Below are 20,651 nucleotides of genomic sequence, written 5' to 3' on the forward strand. Positions count from 1 at the left end.
GATACCGAAGATTTTGTTGATGAAGATGTAGAAGAAGATTCAACAGAAGATCAGTGCTCTGATTACAATTTGGTGTTTATTGAGGAAGATGAATATGATATGATGTTAGATTTTGATCAAATTATTAACAGTTTAAAAGGTGTTATAAGAATGTTTAAAAAATCGGCTACAAAGCATTCTATTTTGCAACAAAATATAGCTCAAAAAATGGGGAAAAAATTCAAGTTAAAATTAGACATAAAAACACGATGGAATTCTTTGAGTGTAATGATTCGACGATTTTAAATTTTATCAGAATGTGTTAACAAATCCTTAGTCGAATTGAATATTGATCCAATTTCAGAAAATGATAATTTTGCGCTACAAAACCTTGTTGATGTTCTGGCACCAGTTGAAACTGCTGTTACTGAATTAAGTAAAAATGATGCAAATCTCATAACTGCTGAAGGAGTTTACAAATTTTTGTTTGAAAAGTTGCAACCAATGCAAACTAATATAGCAAAAAAACTGATACATGCGATCAAAATAAGGATGGATGAAAGAAGAGATCCAGTTTTAATGATATTGATCATTTATCTGCAGAGTGGAAATATACCAAGTTCTAACGCTCATTTTAAATATTCATCAAAAAATGCAGCAATATTATTCGCTGTTAAAGTTATGGAACAAATATATCCACAAATGTTTGAAGAAGAGCAAATTAATAATGATTCTACCTCATCTGATGCAGATGATTTAATAGAATTAACATCACCAGTTGCAGTCGGATTGCAAAAAGAACTCCAAAATGCAATAAGTTCTATTAGAGAACCAAAAAGCTGTCATGTTAGCAATCGCAGCGAAATTGATAAATATATTGAATTGAAGAAAGAATTTCGTCAATTGGATTCTTTTAAAAAACAGTCAACAACGCTGGACGTTTTGTATAACGCTTTAATAACAATACGCCCTACCTCAACAGCTTCTGAAAGAGTATTCTCAACAGCAGGTGCAATTAAAACGAAAAGAAGAGCAAGTCTAAATTTTGCAACATTCAATTCTCTTTTATTTTTAAAATATATGTTTTTAGAAAAAAAATAATACATATATAAAATAATAAAATCGTTCATAATAAAATATAAAACACTTTTATAATTAGATTATTATTATTTTTTATTTTTTTAATATGTCTTTTAACTTTTTGATAAATTATTCGAGTATTCGATTACTCAAATATTTTCAGATTTTTCTATTTGATATTCGAATAGTTGAAAAGCTCGAATAGTTGGATGGTCTAAGAATTAGGTTACATTGTAATGTTTTTCATAACAACATTTTGTTGATCATTTTAGTATTTCAAAAATGTTTTAGAATAGATTTATAATATTTCTGAATTACATTAACAGTTGCATTACTTGTGATCATAATAATCAATTTAATATTGTCCTTTGATTGGAGCTGTTCTCATATTAAAATTGGTTGCTTTAGATTGATTAACAAAACTTAGTAAAAAGGTTTGACGAAAGATGGAACCAGTACCAATGAAAAAGTGGGCTTGTGCGGTATGGCAACAGAAGAGCAAAACAGAAATAGGAGTAATATTAAGAAAATGGATTGATACAGAAAAAAAGGTTGTTTATTGGCCAAGTGGTGTAGATGTATTGCGGGCTGAGAGATACAATCTTTCACCAAGTTTACACTGGAAACAGTTTAGACTTATAAAAATGAAATGTGAGGATGGTAGGTCTTTTATCATTTTTTCAAGTTGCTATTGCTTTTATTGCATTTGTGTGAGTAAGATTTTAAATCATAAATATGTGTTTGTTGTTTTTTTTTAAATAAATCTCTACTTTTGTTAAAGATGACATTGAAGTGTTTAAACTATCAGAATTGTCTGCTTTGGAAGATGAGCATGGTTTTGTTGCTGACAATACATTGATCTCAAATGAAACATTAGGTAAGAAACTGCACGTTTTGTTGGTTTTTTTATAAAAGTTTTACATCAAATGCATGTCATTTAATACGAATACATGGGTTTTTTTTGTTTTTCTTTTTAGACATTCTATTGATACCAGCTTCTGCTCCTCACAAATCCAAGTTAACACCATTTCCAACTCCACCATCTTCTTTTGTCCCATTATCCTCAAATGTCAGTCAATCATCGCAAAGCTTCAGAGAAGCAACATGCTCTTGGTCTAGATCCCCTGTGACCAACAGGTAATCTAACTCAGTTTTATCACATTGAACTCTACATGATTAAACAATGCAGTGTTCAATGTGATAAAACTCCCAAGGTTTTCCTCTCTGCACGTAAGGAAAATTGTTTTGACTTAAGCAGTTTATTTTAAATATGATTGAGCTTGAGAGTTGCAATAAAGAATTTCTTGGAGCATGTTCTGTTCAGGTGACTTCTACTCAATATTTTTCAATTTATTCTAACAGAGTTTCAAAAAGCTGTTCTTAACAATTTGGGAGAGGTTGCAGTATTCATGAATGAGCTACGCAAAAGGAGAGCTGTCCATAATGACACCAAACAAATCTCAGCTCTTTTGAGAAGTAAAGAGTTTGAGACAGCAGAAGAGCAACTGAAGGATGAAAACTACAGAAAAAATTTGGTAATTTCACCACTGTTGTTTTTTTAACAATTATTGGACAGAAAATCTACTTTTTTTTTAAAGATAGTTCCTAATTTGCAGTTGGTCTTTGTATACAGGTAGAACAGCTCTCTCATATTGGGGGTGTAGATGTCAAAGATGCAACTTCAAAAATCATTGACAGAATGTTTTTTGTGAAACTGCAATGTAAAATGAACATGAAAGGTAGTGGCAGAAAGTTAGCATTAGAAAAGTCTGGGTTATGGAGAGTTGTAATTGCTAAATATGCTTTTGTGTGTGTGTGTTTGAGAAACATCTACAAAATTAGCTAATGCAGTATTTTGTGGGTAAATTCTTTACAGAAGTTAAGAGTAACTGAAATTAGTTTAGATATTTTGCTTTCTTTAATTATTTATCTAATTTACTTAAAGATGCTGTGAAAATAACATTTCCTGGTATGAAAGAGTCCAGTATGAGAGAGCGTGTAATGGTTAAGCTAAAGAATGCGCCAGGTTGAAAAGATGGTACAAAAAACCAATAAAAGGTTTACTTCAATCAACAGTCTGATGTTGGGAGAATTGTGATTGGTAATTATACTTTTATTTTAGACAAAGAAACAACTGAAATGATAGTTAATGCAATGCATAGTTTGTAATGTTTTTACCAAAGAAATAAAGAACTGAATTATTTGTTCTTTTAAAATTATTTTTAATTTTGTTATTTTTATTATTGGATTTTTTTTTAAATGTTTATCATTTTTACTGTTTATTTTTAAACTCTTTTTTGTATTTATAATTGAAATGCTGCCTGCACAAACTGCATTAGTCACACTATTTTGATTTTGAGATGTAACCATTTTAAGATTACTTGTAATAAACTAAAATAAGTTCACTGCTTTGTTTATTTTTTAAACTTTCTTGTCAAGAAATTCATAAATCCATTTTGTTTTTCTAAAGATTGTAAAAAAGATATAAAAAGAGAAGATAGCACAAATTTTATTGTTTAAGTATATAAAATAAATGGTTGATGAATTTAATAACTATAAAAACAATCATGCATTTTTCAATATGCAGAATTTCAATGCAAGAACCAATAGTATTGATTGTTTATTTTAAAAAATAAATTATTAAACAAATACTTTTGTTCAAAAAAAAAAGAAAGGATAAGCACAAAAATATCATTTCTATATTTTAAGTATTAAAACTTTCAAAATGTTGAATTAAAAAGAAAAAAGAAAATATCTAAGTTTATTTTTAAAAAATAAAACAAAGATAACTTTGCATGGATTCTTTTTGTTACAAGATTTCATTATATTAACCCATTCATATGGTTTGCTTATTTCTCCAATTTTTTCTTCTTTTTTCGATTCTTGCAAGGCATCAGTTAATAAGTGTTATGAAATAGGGTAATTAATCACTATTTCTTTGAAAAGCTCCATTGTACAAAGGTTAACCAAACAATACAAAAGATATATTTTGTTTTGACTGTAGCACTTCTAGGCAAACAGAGTTATCTTCTCGTTTCTATCATTCTTGTTTTCTTTAATATAATCATCTAAAAATGTTATTACTTCATTGGGTCCTTTATCTGCAGCATTTTCTACATTATAATAGAAGGTTGTTTTTTAAGAAACAAGGTTAATGATACCAAAATTGTGTACCCATGTGTCTTTTGTAATATACTCACTTTGTAATATACTTACTTTTGTAATATACTTACTTTTTGATAATCCGTACATAATACAAGGCTGTCCTCTTGTTTGTCCAACTCATATTTTTTTGTTTCATCATAGAAAACCTGTGCTTTTCAGATATGCATATCATGTTGGAATGTGAAGTTTTATGCTAGAAATATACCTCCTTTCAAAAATTAGCATTAAAAAGAGTAATCTAAATATAAATTTGAAAAAGTTATCATTAATTTATAACAAATTTGCTATTAACTTATACATTAAAAAGAATTTAAAATGCAAGTTTATTACAACTTAGAGACTAAATCTAAAAAGCTAGACTAGACTTAATTGAAACATTATTAATTAATGATTTCTTTAAGGTAACTTAAAATATTACTTTAGTTTTATAATCATTACATGTAAACATACATTTAACAATTTTTTAATTGAAAATATGTCTTTAAAAATAGACGAACAAACTTAATTCCTAAATTGAAATTTTATTATATATCTATGAACTATTATATTTTACTTATTTACTTAAGTTAAAGTCATTTATAATGTATTTATAAGTAAATTAAACAGTAACTAGTATTTTCTATGCTAAAATGTTAATCTTTTTTCAAACATAATTCAAGTAAGGGATGAAATAATTTGTAATTTAATAAATTAAACAATAATACAATGAAATATCATTTAGTTATAATGACCGCTAATGGTGGTTACAACTACAACGAAACAAGTGTATAGGCATTACAAACACTAAAGATTAATAATGAAAGATTAATCAATAGCATGCTACAATTATCACAAGTGTTGATATTGGTATTGTTGTTTTTACCAATTAAGAGTTTCCATTATAATAACTGTTAATCATTATAATTATAGAACAGTTTTTCAATTTAAAAATAAATTTTGATTACTTTATACTGCTAATATTTGAGATTTTTTTTGTTTGTAAAGACCTTTCTTGCTGTTTATTATTGTCATTGTTTATCATTTTTATGATGCTTTTTTTGTGTTAATTATTATTGTTGTTTATTACTTTTATCATATTTTAAACCTCTTGCTATTATTTATAGTTACTGTTGTTTGTTAGTTTAATTATATTTATATAGTTTTGATTTATATTTATAAACTACACTTAGTTGTTCTGTTATTTTGTTAATACATAGAGCTGCTGCGATTTTTTATTTTTGTAGCAACAAAGCGCTTTTTTCAACTTCTCATTCAAATCAACAATCCCTCTCATCCAGATTATCCTCTCTCTCGGTTTTATTTTTATTTAAATTATAACAGAATATGGTTTTTTTTGTATGTGTTTGTGTGTAAATCATGTTTTGAATACTTTAACAAAATTACCAATATTTTAAATAAAGTTTCATTTTTCTAAAAAAACAACTTTTTAATGAATAAAAAAGTCAAATATACAAAATGCTCATAATCATAAATCCCCCCCCCCCTCCCCAACCTCTAAAACAGAAGAATATTTAGTACCTTTACTGCGTGCAAAAATAGAATATGAACGTGTCATTATTTTTTAATGAAATTTGGCAGGTATATAGAAAATAGATATATAAAATTGATTCAAAAGTTAGAAAAAAACCCATCATCCCTTCAATGTCAACTCACTTTCAGAACAGGAATGAAGTTTTCAATAGCAATAAAATCACTAAACACGTTAGTGATTTTATTGCTATTGAAAAAATACAACACTCTACTTTTAAAATATTATCTAAGTCAATATAAATTTCTAAAAAAAAGACGAGAAAAATCCATCCTTACGACACGCAGTGAAAAAATGGTCACAGATTTTATCTTTAAAATCGGTGCCGTAAATCGCAGATACGCACGTACCTACATTATGTAGCATGACAACAAAAGTAAACTTGTATGTAGTACATATCTCAAAAACGTGTGATATGATCAAATCGCGCGTAATTAAATTTATCTTTTTAATTGACCACAGACGACTTAAATTGACTTTTAATCACACTAATACTAATGATAATATTGTTAAACTAGGGGATCATCACTAAGTTTGTTAAAAACAAAATGTAACATCAGAAAAATTTTACTACAAATTTATCAAACATTGAAATAATGGACATTTATTTTTAAAAAATCGTATTTTTTAAATTTAACAGATATCACTTTTTGACAATAGTTTTTTTTTTTTTTTTCGTTTTTTCGGCTGGGTTTTTATGTTCAAAAAATCGAACGCGATTAAACGACGAAATTATTGACGCTTTAACTTTTTTAAGGTGGTACTTTCAAAAAGGAATATAGTTCATGTATACTCATTTATATTCATAATATTTTTACTTATATTGTGTTTTCTTTTTAAAGCATTATTTTATCATTTAAATTACTTAGGTTAATTAGTAAATGAACTATTTTACTTAACTAAAAAATGAAAAATGATTAGTTTATTCATAATATAATTGCATTATCAATAAATTGATCATTTTTCAGTGTTTAATGAGTACTTAAAAGTTTTTTCTTCACATGCTTCACCGCCAATAATTTTTTCTGCTTCCTAATTAATTCCGGGATTGACATATTTCCCGGGGATAAATATCTCAATCCCAAAATCTCGGGATTGAGAATGTCCGGGATTTTGCCATCCCTAAACTAAATGTTAATTTTAGCTGTGTAACACTTGTAATACAAATAATACATTTTTTGATAAAAACAAACAAATATGTTAACTTTATCTTATTAAAACTTATTATGACTTTTTTGACTCAAAATATTTTATTTTGAAAATGAAATCTTAGAGTGTTTTTTGCAACAATTGTTTAAAAAAATATTTGCCAAAATGCAGCAAACTTTTTTAACACTTCAAACAAGCAATTGAAATTTACTATTGCAGTTAATAAAAATGTCAATTAATCCTCTCTTGCATAGCAATGGTGAAACTTTAGTGCATCTAATTGCATATGTCCTAACAATACATAAAATACACCGCAATTCATCAAATAGTTGGTACAACTTGCTAATCTTTTAGAAGTTTTTTCAAAGCACTCAGTATCCATTGTTAACTTTTTCTCTCTTAACTTTGAATTTGCTTATTTCAAATTTTCAGCAAAACAAGAAATATAGTTCTCTAAGAAAATCTATTTGCCAATCATTGACTGAAGTAATACACTCAAAAAAATCTTTCCTTCGCAAGTAAGGAAAGAAATTTCCTTACGGGTTTTGCGGTAAATCTTTCCTTCTTTTAAGGAAATTAATTTTTTAAACTATGTGAAAGGAAGGAAATTAAGCTATTACTTTAAGCGAACTAAATTATTCCTTTAATATATTTCCTTAAATCAAGGGAATTCAATCACGGCTCAGCTGTAAAATAAGGAAATGCTTAAGAAATTTTACCTCGTGGTAATAAAGAAACTTCACAGTTCTATTGCAACAAGGGAGATTTGGCGTCCTCTTATCATTGTTATAAATAAATTGATCATAAATTTGTTTTCAGTTTAAAAATGCAGGAAAATAAGAAAACTTAAAGAAGAAAAATTGTCTTATTAACCTGTATTTTTTTATTGTAGTACCTTTAAAATACTTTTTTTTAAATTATTGAACTTCTTGTGTTGGAATTTATTGGTAGCTTTGGCTTGATATAATCAAACTATTACTCCAATATTGGTGTATAGCAGCGTATAAAAAAAGGTCTATTGTATTTTCAGTTTTAAATGATATGTATTAAATTCTGTTACTATTCAACTTTTAAAAACTATATTTAACTTGCAACAAACTAAAATGTAATTTTTATATCGAAATAGTTCATTGAAAACTGTTCTTAATTTTACTTTTTTTAAATATATGTTCTTTTATGTAGTTTAATTTTTGGAGTATCAGCTGTATGTATCCACCAGATAATTGTATGTAAAGGAGTTAGTAGATAAGTTTATACTGAACTTAGGTTTTCAGGTTTGTTATGCTTTTACTTTTTGCTGTATAATGATTAAAATTGGTTTTAATTTTTATATAATACGTGTTTTTTTTAGGCAGCTTGATTGTTGGAGTATTAGCTACACCTATCCACAGGATAGTTGTATCTAAGGGAGTTAGTTGATAAGTTTAAATTGAACTTAGGTTTTAAGGTTTGTTCTGTTTTTACTTTTTTCTGTGCAATGATTAAAATTGCATTTAACTTTTTTTTAATATGTGTTTTTTTATGTAGCTTGATTGTTGGAGTATCAGCTGTACATGTCCACAAGATAATTGTATGTATAGGAGTTAGTAGATGAGTTTATACTGAACTTAGGTTTTCAGGTTTGTTATGTTTTTACTTTTTTAATGTGATATAATTAAAATTGCATTTAACTTTTACTTAATATGTTTTTTTATGCAGCTTGATTGTTGGAGTATCAGCTGTACCTATCCACAAGATAGTTGTATCTAATTGAGTTAGTAGATAAGTTTAAACTGAACTTAGGTTTTTAGGTTTGTTATCCTTTTACGTTTTGTTGTGCAATGATTAAAACTGCACTTAAATTTTTACTTTCTACTTTTTTAATATTACCATAAATTAATTTTTTTTTTGAATTGAAATAAATAATATTTTAATGCAAAAGGTAATAAGTATTGAAAAATTGAAAATTGTTTTTTATTTAGCTGAGTATTCTTTTATTGGTATTGATGGAGAGTTCTGGGTGTTTAATTCTTCACATGTTCAACCAAGATCGATCAAAAAAAAAAGTAGTAGTGTACAAGTACGATCAAGGCATAGCTGGACTCTTATCGTCAGGTTAATATTTTTGTCTAATAGTTGCATAATTCAGAAAATATCAGAACTATCAAAATATTTTAAAACCCTATTTTAGTATGAGTTTGCATTGTTTTGTCTGCGGAAAATCATTTGGTGCTGTAAACTTAATGGTATGGCATTTAAAACGGGCACATGCTGTCTATGCACATAATGATATGACTACTTGCATTGATAAAGTTGATACTGAACATAAGCTGATAGCATATTTAAAAAAAATATATTTTTATATAGTTCCACAACCAGTGTTTCTTGGAGTAAGGAAAGAGAAATGCAAATCAGTTTCATTAGGAAGTTACAAAATGAAAGACATACTGGATACTGCTCAATACATTCCTATTGAATTATTATTAGCACGAATAATAATTGAATGTAAACATCACTCCTTAAGTTTAAATTGCTATGACCATGCAAATAATGATGGGAACATAACTGATTACTTTGACACTGACTCATTCAAGCAACATCCCTATTTTTCTAAATTTCCTGATGCAATGGTTTTACATTTTTATATTGATGGGTTTGAAACAACAAATCCACTTGGTCCGCATACACAGATACATAAAATGGAGGCTCTTTATATGACAGTGAGAAATTTACCTTCCAGATTTCTTTCTAAAGAATCTTCAATTTTTTTGGTGGGCATGTGGTATGCTCTAGATGCTAAAGATAAAACACGGTCGTATGATATAATTCTTGCCCCATTAATAAACATGTTAAAGCAATTAGAATCTGACGAGGGTGTAAATGTCTCCATCTGCAATGAAACAATAAAAGTGCGAGCATGTCTAGCACTTTTTTCTGCTGATAATTTGGGTTACCATTCATTGTTTGGATTTTTTGAGAGTTTTAATGCACGGAAATTCTGCAGATTATGTGAAGTGATTAAGGAGGAAAGTCAAATTAAGTTTCTTGAAACTAATTATGTTAAACGAACTAAACAGTCTTATGATCATTCAGTTAATTCAGTTGGTCAACCTGATTATGAGGAGTCTGAAACTGGAATTAAAAATGGGTGCATTTTTAATGAGCTAAAGTTCTTTCATGTTATGGAAAATTTTGCTGTTGATGCAATTCATGATTTATTGGAAGGGATAGTTTCTATTGAATTAAGTGATGTGTTAGGTAGTTTAAGTGCCGATGGGTATATCTCTCTTAGCGAATTTAATTTGTTGTTGACTGAATTTAATTTTGAATCTTCTGACAGAAATAGTTGACCCACAACTTTTGTATCTTTTCAACGATTAAAAATGACTGCTTCAGAATGCTGGTGCTTAATCCGAAATATACCATTCATTATAGGACACAAATTTCCATGAGATAAACCATATTAGAATTTACTTTTGTTGCTTATGGATATTTTAGACATAGTCTTTGCTCCAAAAGTTAATGTTGGGTTAGCAAGCTATTTATCACACCTAATAGCAGAGCATCATCAAAGTTATCTCCAGTTATTTCCATATAAACGTTTAACACCTAAACATCACTTTCTTGTGCATTATCCTACAGCTCTACTGAAGTGTGGACCTCCATGCAGATACTGGTGCATGCGGTTTGAATCTCGACATAATTTTTTTAAACAAGTTTCACGAAGTACCCACTGTTTTAAAAACATTGCATTTTCATTAAGTAAGCGGGGTCAACTTGCTTTAGCAAATGCTTTCATTTCTCACTTAGTATTCAGCAATTGCATCATCAATGGAAAAACATATGAATTGTTTGTTAATCAAGTTGAGCCTAGTGACATTAATCGTTTTTTGCAGACTAATTTTTTATTATCTCAAACTGAAACAGTGCATTTTTTGAAATGGTTTGAAATTGGGCATTATAAAATTTTAAAGGAAAGTGTTATGGTATGTAATTTTAATGATGGTATACCTGAATTTGGTTTTGTTGAAAGTGTAATTTACCTTAATAACACGATTTTCATGATAATGCGGATGCTTACAGTTTACTACTTTGATAGCCATTTTCATGGCTATTTAGTTAATTACAATCCACAATCAACACTTTTCTGTAAGCAAGTCCATGAATTGAAAGATCATATTCCCTTAAACATTCATCAAGTTTTTTATGAAGAGAAAGAGTTATTTTTTGTTGCTCCCAGATATGTTATTTTTTAGCCTTTTTTTCCAACATTTTGTTATTTTAAGTAGTTTTTGTATTATATATGTTTAAAATGTACCATTTGTTGCTTAAAGTTAAGCAATTATGTTTTTTACATTTTAAAGTGTAATATATATGACCATAACATGAGCATACTTAATTGCATTCTTGTTTTTTGGTTTTGTAATACTATTTGTATCATGTATGTCTTCAGTAGACGATTTTGATGGCTTGGTTTGACTATTCTTGGTTTGTTCGAAAATGTTAATAAATTGTATATGCTCTAAATTTTAATTGTAGTTATTTTTTTAATTATTAAATATTTCATATATATATATATATATATATATATATATATATATATATATATATATATATATATATATATATATATGTATGTATGTATTTCTACAAATACAGTTCTCAATGTTCTTAAACAGAGAAGTATTAAATTAGTAAAAACACTTATCTATCTTTTTCCTTCTACAGGCTGTTTCACCTTCAATAGGTTCATCATATAGCTGATAACCCTATTAAAAATCCTTCAATAAACATTAATATAACAAATTATTTGACTAATATGTATCATATAATGCATTATTTGACTAATATACTAATTTATGTATGAGTTATATTTATCTATTTTGTTTGATTCTAAGTAGATTAAATCAATAAATAACCATTAAAAGCAATTGAAATCCAAAAATTTAATTTTAATCATGATTTTTATTTGACTGATTTGATGATTTAAATCAATTTAAATCAACTGATTCAAATCAATCGTTTTAAATCAAAACAACCCTGGTTTTATGTTTATTTATAGTTAATAATTTTAATCGTTTCATAGTTAATATAGTTAATGTTTAATAGTCTTATAGTTTTCTTTCTATATTTAGTATAGTTTTTTATTAATAAAAAATTTCAAACTCTCAAATCAGTATTTACAATAATATTTTACAATCATTTTGTTTAATATATTTAACTATTTAAAAATTATTTTGTTTTTAGTGCACACAAAATTTGAGATAGATACAGATATCCCACTAAGGTTTGTTTTGGAATCTAATGGTTGTGAAATTGATCCAGATGATTTCCCATTTGTGGTACGCTTTGATACTTCGATTATTGTATTACAAGCAAATGAAAATTGGAATCAGGTAAAGTATTGTATTTAATGTCTAAATGAGGAATTACCCACTTTATTTGAATTTTTCCACTTTTTAAAATGAAGTGGGTAATTTCAAATAAAGTTATAAAATGGAGTGGGTATTGCCAAGAAACACATATTGAAATATTTTTGCCAAATTTTTACAGACTGTGATATATTAATATTTATTGCATTAAACAATTATTAAACAATTCCATATTTAGAATGTGAGAGAAATTCAAAACCCTGTTATGGCAGCATCTGATGCTGGAACTGATACCAGTAGTAATATTACTGATGCCATTAACAGTAACATAGAGTTAACTCAAACACCTTCTAAAGCTGTATCTGGTGTTTTTACGACTCAAGCATCACTTGAGTCTTTTTTGCTCCAACATAGCAAGTCTAAGCTGCATATGTTGCGCTTAAAAACTGTTGGGTACGGCATTGCTGAAAGAGTCTCCATCACCTATGTCACAGCTGCTAAAGTTATTGATCTGTATGGTTTTTACCCTCCAAAAGACAAGCTAAATATGGTAAGTGTATTCCTTTCAGGAATCACTGGTCTAAAACCGGAAGATTTTTTTGAGCCTAAATCTCACAAAGGTTTTTTGGCAAAATGCATTGAAAATGCTCGCAGAAACCTTAATTGCAGTGAAAAACGCTGGACGTGGTCTCCAAAAAATGAACGAGGGGAACAAAATAGAAAAAGAATTTTTGATAAAATTACTACATTAGAAATTCAAAAAAAGGGTGGTGTATTCACAGAAGATGATTTTTCATTTGTCGGTTGCTATAGAGGATTAGAAGTATGTGAATTTTGCGAAGGTATAATGTTTGTAGACAATCTTTTCATAGGTATAATGTTATAAGGTATATAGATATAATGTATAATGTTAAAAGGTTATGTTATAATGTGTTATGTTTGTAGACACTTTTTTCATAGTGAATATGATTCAAATGATTAATTGTCATAAATCCAACCTATAAAATATTCTTTATATTTTTTTATGTGTTTCTTTTCTTTTCATGGAATAAAGCTTTTTCATTTTTTATTTTAATGAATGAACAGGTGCTGATGTTAAAACTGAAATTTTTAAACTGGCAACATTGTCTGCAACAGTATTTTCTGAAGACTTGCTAATTGCCGCAAAGAAAACGTTTTGTTACAGACGGAAAAAAACAGAACAAAAGCATCCGTCATATCTTGAATGTGCTCAGCAGATGCCATGTTATTTGTTACTACCACAACTGGTAAGTATAAACCACTATTTCTAATTTAAAGTTAACTTTTAATTTAGTCATAACTTTATTCTATTTACCAAAAGACACTTGAAATGGTTAGTGTAATGTTTATTTATTTATTTTTTTCATTAATTATCTTTTTCATATGGTTTTATGTAGAGGATTGATGGGTTTTAAGGATAAATAGTTTTTTTTTTTAAGTTTTTAGTAAAGCATCTTATAGCTTCTAATTACAAACTGAAAATATTAAGATTTTTACTGTTATAGTATTTTTTAAATGCTTAACTTAAAAAATATATTTTACTAATTGTTGTTTGTCCTGGACATATCTCATAGTGCCTATTGAACATAAGATAATATGTGTCTCTGGTTTGATGGCTAGTGGTCAGTTAGACAACTTTTTTCTTTTTGTTAGGCAACTTAGTAACAAATTAGTTTGTGGAAATCTCACATTTGGTAAAAATGTGATATATGTTATTTTACTTTACTCATTTACTTATCAATGATTTTGGGTTTAGTTGCTGCAAGATTTTAGACGCATGCATCCAGACAAAGCTGATTGTTTTATTACACGCATGTTGACATTGGTTCCATCAATTCTTGCTCATTGTTCGAACTCAACACTGGAATATCTACAAGAATGTACTAAAGATGTAGCTATTGGAGGGTCAAGTTAGTTTTTTTTTAAATATTTAATTTCAATAATAGCTTTTTTTATTGCAATGAAAAAAAATTTATTTAATGATATTTAGACTTGTGAACTCACAATTGCCAAATTTTCCAGCTGATTAAGTTTTTGCTCTAACTAATGTTTTTGTTTTTCATAGATGCTCAGGTAACGTCTGCAATTAAAGCATTGATCTTTTTGTTACCGATGACTGGGAAAAAACGGTTAACAGCAAAAGAATCATTTGATTTGCTGATTACATATGTGGAGGTGGACTATTTTTAATTAAATGCATAGTATATTATGAATAATAGTATGAATAATATTTCAGTTATTTGTATTTCTTGAAGTTTTATTTGGAAACAAAGTTAATGCTGCCTAAAGATCTTTTATTTTCATCAGTATTTTCAAACATTTCTTATAAGTAGCAAGTAGTAATAATAAGTTTATTTGCTAAAATACTTATTAAAAAAAAATTATATATATATGTATTTAGAAAAAATATATGTTTATAATAAATTATCTAAAGTTAATTTTGAATTCCTAATTTAGCCAGGCAGCTCCATTAATCTAACAGAAAAACTGGCTCATCCAAAGTTGTATATCGAGCAATCTGCTGATGATAATAATCAGCTAAATGGAAGTATTGTTTGTGATGGCAAAGTCTGTGTGGCAGGATTTAGCATGGTTGAGTGCGTCGACTATTTGTTTAAAATGTTTTGGGTGTTTTCTTTAGAATATCCAAATGGATTGGAAATGTTTTTTAAATTCCTACAGTACAAAGTTTATCTATTAAGTTTTGGAAAAGAAAAAACCCCCAGTTCAGTTAATAGTGTCGATCGACTTTTTCAATTGAACTAACAACTTTTTTGTTGTTGTCCTGTGTATGTGTATTTATTATTGTTAAAAATGTAACTTTGCCACTCTTAAGTTGTGATCCAGATATTTGCAAATTTTTACGGTGTACTATTTGTAGAATATAGTTTTTAATATGTATATGTATTTTTTTGTTGTTGATATCGGTTATGCGTTTTTCAAAAATAGATCTAAACTTACAATAATAATTAATATGACAGTAAGGAAGTTTTAATCTGCTTTAAGCAGTTATAGTAAAATTTACTTTCAGTAAGGAAGTTTTACTAACTAATCTTTTCTCAGTTTTGATTTTATCAAAAAAAATAACTGCCTAAAAATAACTCAGTAATATTACATAAATTTATCAAATTTCGCCTTGAATACATTGAATGAATGTTTGTAATATTAAGAAAATTATTACTTATGGGTTTCCTTATTTTAAGGGAATTCGTTTTGAGGAAAAGAATTTCCTTAAAAATCTATTTCCTTATTTCAAGGGAAGTTTTCCTAGTGTCAAATATAAGGGAATATTTCCTTAATTTTTCCCTCAAAAATAAGGAAAGATTTTTGAGGAAAAAAATTTCCTTAAAAACCAAATTCCTTATTTTAAGGGAATCTTTCCTAGTGTCAAATATAAGGGATTATTTCCTTAATTTTTTCCTTAAAAATAAGGAAAGATTTTTTTGAGTGTAGGCTTTCTTCGAATATCATTTAATCTAATATCTAGACCTTTTGCTTTACTGTTGTTGTACTGTTTTATTTAATAAAGCTACTTGATGCCTAATATAACTTGGTCGCTTAGAATCTGTTTTATTATTAATAACACAACTAACAGCATTCTCCAGTTGAGAATAATATTTAATAATTCCTTTGTTTAATTTGTAAAAGTTGGCTATATCTAGTAAAATAAATATCTCCAGAATCTTCGAAAGTTATATATATTGAAAACTTAGGTGCTGGTCCTGAATGTTCATAAGATACTAAATATATATTTTTTTCTTTTTCAACAAAATAAAATTTTTCTTCACAGTTATTTATCATTGACTTAAAATTTTTTACAGTTGAATTAAATTGAATAGCGTTCATTTTTTAAAGTTTTCGAATTCATCAGGTAAACTATTTCTTTCAGAGCATATTAACCCAGTGACATCTCGTTTTCTAGACACTATTGGAATACAAGAAACTGCTAAACCAAGACTGATGGAGGATGCACTGGAACAAAACTACCACCTTTAACTTTTTTAAGTTCTGCATCTTCAGGCCAGTGCTGAGCACAAATTCGCTTGTAATTTGTAAAGATAAAGTTTGCATTTGGAAGTTTTTTAATCCATAACTCGCGATCTTCTGATTTAAAGGGAAATCTTGTCTGCAATATGAAAGGCAACTTCACTGCTGTCTTCTGACAAAGACAATTTATTTTTTAATTTGTAATTTAAGGAGCAACCATAAACGCAGCATTTATGAGGCATTTTACGAGTTTAACTATAACAGTTAAAATCAAACAACCAAAATCCTCATTTAAACTATTAAGCTCAGGCGTCTCAAAACGTTTCGGGAATTTTCAATCGAGATTTTTATTTCGAGATGATACGAGATGATAAGAGAAGTTACGATATTGGGTTTGAAAATTCACCATAAAATCTCGAAAATTTCGAGATTTTTTTGTGTTTTTTTTTGATAGTTACGAGATTCTTTTCGAGATTAGTTACGAGAATCTCGTATTTTCTTCATTTCTAGATAGAACGAGAATTTCGAGAAATTACGAGATATTACGAGTTTCTCGTAATGACTCGTCAAAAAATAAGGGATAAACTAGTTAATCCGTACAAAGTACGCATTTTTGGGACAATTGACGCGCGCGACAGCTAAATTCTTTTTTTTTTTTTTTTTTTTTTTTTTTTGCAATGTAAACAGAGCTAAAAGTTAAAAAATTTTAAAAGATTAATGAAATTGGTTCAAATTATATTTTGTTATTCAACAATATTATCATCTTTTTTACAAATAATCAGGTAAGAAAACACTTTATTACTATATATTTTTATAATTTATTGTTTAATTTGTTGAGTCTTTTTACTTTAAATCATTACTTAAAAATTTTTTTAGTTTTTTAATAAGATGACAAAGTTAAAAGTTAAAAGTGAAAGATGTCAGTGAAATAAACATTTACATTTACACTTACAAGTTTGAATTGTCATGTCGGTGAAATGTCGTATTGAAGTAATTTGCTAATTGCAGTACAAATTTTGGTAATCATTTTCCGGGAAATTGCAAGTTTTCTCTTGTAATTCTTGGAACTTTTCAACGATCGGATGTACTTAATTATTGTCCTGGAAAATTTTATTTTTTTTATTTTGATAGTGACATTTGATTTCATACTTTTACTCTGACAACATGGTTCGTCCAAGGACAGAAATATGGAAGCACTTTACTGAGGAAAGAGCCATCGAGAATGGCATTGAGAAAGTATTTGCGAAGTGCAACATTGAGAACTGTGGCCATGTCTCCAAGCTTACAGATGGAAACACCAGTAGTATGAGGCGTTACATAATTAGTCACACTCAGTAATTTTTGAAGCATTTTTCTTTTGTTTACTTCTGAATTCGAAACCTTTTTAGTTTTTACAAAAAAAGGTACTTATTATTACTTTTTTTAATTTTTAGTTATACGACGACGATGAGCGATACGAGCAAGAGCAAGGAGGACATACACCTAAAGTCTTGGATAGAGGCATTAAAAAGAGGAAGTTGGTAGGAACATCAGCACCTGAGAAAGCCAAAAACATTGAGGCATACATGAAGTATACACCGCAGGACAAAGAGCAGCTACGAGGAGACAGAAATTGCCAAGTTCTTGGCCAGATGCAACCTTCCCTTCAATCTGGTAAAAACTGATAAAAGAGTCGAATGTTTCACGATGAGGACTGCCAATGGCTGCTTCGATGGCCATTGAACTAGTGTTTTGTTATTTTAATCAAAGTTTAGGTACAAAAATGAACAAAAAACCTTTTGTTCTAATAATTTTCAATATATTTGAAAAATTAGAAAACTTGTCTCGTAATATCTCGAAAAATATCGAAGAAATGTTTTAAATCTCGTTAATTTCTCGTTATTCTCGTATATTGTCATGTTTCGAGAGAGGAAATTTTGTGGCCAGTTCTCAATCGATAATCTCGTTACTTCTCATAACCTCTCGAAACAAATTCTCGAAACTTGTGAAAACCATAATCTCGATCGAAACTATTCTCGAAACTCAGTATCATTTCGAGATTTTGTATTGTAGTGTCTCGTAACAAAAATAGTTTCGGGACGCCCGAGCTTAGTCATAATGGGTTATCTGACTTGAATGTTTTGCCTGAAATTATTTTTGGTGACGTTTTTTTTTGGCGCGACTACTAGGAAAATGAGAGTTCTGGGACAAAATCATTTTTCCATGTTCGTTGTGTAAATTTTGATATCGCGGAGGAGGTTTTTGGACAAAATGATTTTTCATGTTTGTTGTTAAAATTTTGATAATCGCGGGGTATTCTTGGAAAAAAAAATAAAAAAATTTAATTTTTTTTTATTTTGTAAAAAAATTTCAATTTTTGTAAAGGTGTTTAAATTTTCCATTTCGAAAAATCTCTTTTTCTTTTTTTCTTTGTTCTTGTTCTTGTTCCTTTTGGAGGATGGATTTGTAGATTTCAATTTCGCGCCAGTGGACTCCATTATTTTTTAAAAATTGAATGGGATCCAGTATTTTAAAACTTCTAATTTTTCCGTCGTCATTCATTTTAATACGCCAAGAAATTTTTTTTTCACAAAATTAAATTTAAAAAAGTTTTAGAATAGGCGTAATAATACGCTTGTCCGAGAAGAAGATAAAAGCTTCCGGATTGACCGACTTGCGCGTCACCAGAGTTGAGCGTGACGACAAACCTTCTGCCGGCTGCGACGCTGGGCATAGAATCTGCCTCTGCAAAATTTCTGTAAAAGGAAATAGTGGTGGTGGAGCCGATGGAGGCAGTGGATTGATACAGCAGTCCCGTTGATTTGTTGTTAAACGAGGATATGTTTGATCCATTCCACGAGGACAAGTAAAAATCTTCCAGTCCAGACGAGGAAAAGATGCATTTGCTGTCGGCGTCGTAACCAGGGAAAGTGTTGTAATTGTTTGCATTGTAAGGTGTCCAGGAGCTGAGGACAGTACCGTTTCCGGGAAGTAAATTTCCGTCATACTTTCTGACTCTTGACTCCCACCAGTTTCCAGAGGAGCCGATGATGTGCATCCTGATGTATTTCAGAAAAACGCCATTTCCTTTTCGATTGGTGTTCAGCAAAACATATTCGTTTCCATAAGTGGTGTTGAAATATCTGAACGTCCTGCAGTATAATTTAACGGAGGAAAGGAGAGGAGGGATGGAGGTGAATGTGAAAATGAACGGTTGAATCCAGTAAGTGATGGCTGCAACATTATTATTGACCAACTGGATGGTCAAGTTTGCTGTAAACGGCAAGTCGACGGTTAAATATCCTCCCAACGAAGTGGTGCTGTAAACGTTGCATCCTTGCAAAGAGTTGGCGTAAAACGGACCGCCGAGAGGGGAAAAGAGCAAGTCGCAGGCAAGGGTAGTGACGTCAACACCAACAGCGTCAGTGACCATTTAATGGTTCCCCACTCTAATTTCTCCGTCTGCCAATATCTGAATAAAAACATTTCCGGGGACGTTTGTTCCGGTTCCACTCAAAGCCAGCCACAATCTTCTTAGACTTCCAGGACCGTCTACGTAGCTAAAGACTGGTGTAGTGGTCGATCCTGTCACAGTTTACGATTTTAACCCCAAGGATGAAAAGCTTGAAATTGGAACAAGTCCTAAAGTTGGATTTTTGTGACAAAACGTCCGCGTAACTTTTTGTCGCAGCGTCTTGCGCGTTTGATGGATCAAGCACATTGATCAGTTTGTGAGAATTCAAATCCAAGTCAGCCGTTACCACAGTAATTCCTCCGCCTGAAGCGTGCGTGTCCACATAATTTTTTGTGGCTGAATCTGAGTATAAAGTGGGTTCTGCCAGATTAATCAATTTGTGTGACGTCATGTTAATGTCTGTGAAAAAGATATTGGCGTAGGCCACTCGAGTATCCACGTAATTTTTTGTGGCAGCATCGTGAGAAGTGGTTGGATCTGTAACATTGATCAATTTGTGGGAATTTTAATCCAAGTCCCCAGTGATCGTGCTCGATCCGTCCGTTTTGACGTGCATGCTCGAGCTGACGTCGACGTAATTTTTTGTGGCGGCGTCATGAAGATTTGTCTGTTCGTTCAAATTGATCGCTTTGTGAAAATTTAAATCCAAGTCCGCAGCTCCAATAACCGTGCCAGTTCCTCCTGACGAATGAGTGTCCACGTAATTTTTTGTGGCGGCGTCGTGTGAGTTGGTTGGTTCTGCCCAGTTGATGATTTTGTTTGAATTGAAATCCAAATCTGAAGTAATGGTGCTGGATCCGTCCGTTTTAATATAAACGTTACTTGTTGAGTCTGCTGCAAGATTGTCGAAATAAACGCTGAATTCGCTTCTGTTGAATTTGTCAATCATTTTTAAATGGGCGAAAATTTTTTTAAATTCGATTTGCAATCACCAAAG

The 20,651-nt window shown here is 29.4% G+C and overlaps 2 protein-coding genes across 15 annotated transcripts; both read left to right on the plus strand.

The window, feature by feature from the left end:
• Positions 1-1,439: 1,439 nt before the first annotated feature.
• Positions 1,440-5,623, plus strand: LOC149894594 (uncharacterized). 6 transcript variants are annotated; one of them, XM_090089526.1, is made up of 6 exons: positions 1,440-1,719; positions 1,841-1,936; positions 2,037-2,196; positions 2,422-2,594; positions 2,693-3,160; positions 4,946-5,623. In XM_090089526.1, exons 1-4 carry the CDS (start codon positions 1,506-1,508, stop codon positions 2,441-2,443), a joined length of 492 nt encoding a protein of 163 aa, XP_089945652.1. In that variant the 5' UTR covers positions 1,440-1,505; the 3' UTR covers positions 2,444-2,594; positions 2,693-3,160; positions 4,946-5,623. The 6 variants fall into 6 exon arrangements, with proteins under 6 accessions (XP_089945652.1, XP_089945667.1, XP_089945660.1 ...); XM_090089541.1 differs by lacking the exon at positions 4,946-5,623 and having other exon boundaries at positions 2,693-2,916; positions 3,005-3,160; XM_090089534.1 differs by lacking the exon at positions 4,946-5,623 and having other exon boundaries at positions 2,693-2,798; positions 3,005-3,160.
• Positions 5,624-7,391: 1,768 nt separating this feature from the next.
• On the plus strand, positions 7,392-15,174 carry LOC145195144 (uncharacterized). 9 transcript variants are annotated; one of them, XM_090089475.1, is made up of 12 exons: positions 7,442-7,914; positions 8,084-8,175; positions 8,253-8,348; positions 8,429-8,520; positions 8,600-8,691; positions 8,863-8,995; positions 12,128-12,276; positions 12,491-13,094; positions 13,339-13,520; positions 14,030-14,183; positions 14,339-14,448; positions 14,731-15,174. In XM_090089475.1, exons 6-12 carry the CDS (start codon positions 8,887-8,889, stop codon positions 15,037-15,039), a joined length of 1,617 nt encoding a protein of 538 aa, XP_089945601.1. In that variant the 5' UTR covers positions 7,442-7,914; positions 8,084-8,175; positions 8,253-8,348; positions 8,429-8,520; positions 8,600-8,691; positions 8,863-8,886; the 3' UTR covers positions 15,040-15,174. The 9 variants fall into 9 exon arrangements, with proteins under 9 accessions (XP_089945578.1, XP_089945601.1, XP_089945593.1 ...); XM_090089504.1 differs by having other exon boundaries at positions 7,560-7,914; positions 8,600-8,654; XM_090089461.1 differs by having other exon boundaries at positions 7,560-7,914; positions 8,429-8,691.
• The last annotated feature ends 5,477 nt before the right edge of the window (positions 15,175-20,651 follow it).

The sequence above is a fragment of the Hydra viridissima genome, unplaced genomic scaffold, assembly GCF_058129835.1.
Source record: "Hydra viridissima isolate aposymbiotic clone 2 unplaced genomic scaffold, HvirCarnegie_v1 scaffold_1, whole genome shotgun sequence".
NCBI classification, from domain to species: Eukaryota; Metazoa; Cnidaria; class Hydrozoa; order Anthoathecata; family Hydridae; genus Hydra; species Hydra viridissima.

Coding starts and splice junctions, on each gene's coding strand:
- LOC145195144 (XM_090089452.1), top strand. CDS start 8,887: ATGGAGAGTTCTGGGTGTTTAATTCTTCACATGTTCAACCAAGATCGA. Junction 12,277..12,490: donor CAAATGAAAATTGGAATCAG/GTAAAGTATTGT, acceptor TTCCATATTTAG/AATGTGAGAGAAATTCAAAA. Junction 13,521..14,029: donor ATTTGTTACTACCACAACTG/GTAAGTATAAAC, acceptor TTTTGGGTTTAG/TTGCTGCAAGATTTTAGACG.
- LOC149894594 (XM_090089526.1), top strand. CDS start 1,506: ATGGAACCAGTACCAATGAAAAAGTGGGCTTGTGCGGTATGGCAACAG. Junction 1,937..2,036: donor GATCTCAAATGAAACATTAG/GTAAGAAACTGC, acceptor TTTTCTTTTTAG/ACATTCTATTGATACCAGCT. Junction 2,197..2,421: donor AGATCCCCTGTGACCAACAG/GTAATCTAACTC, acceptor TTATTCTAACAG/AGTTTCAAAAAGCTGTTCTT.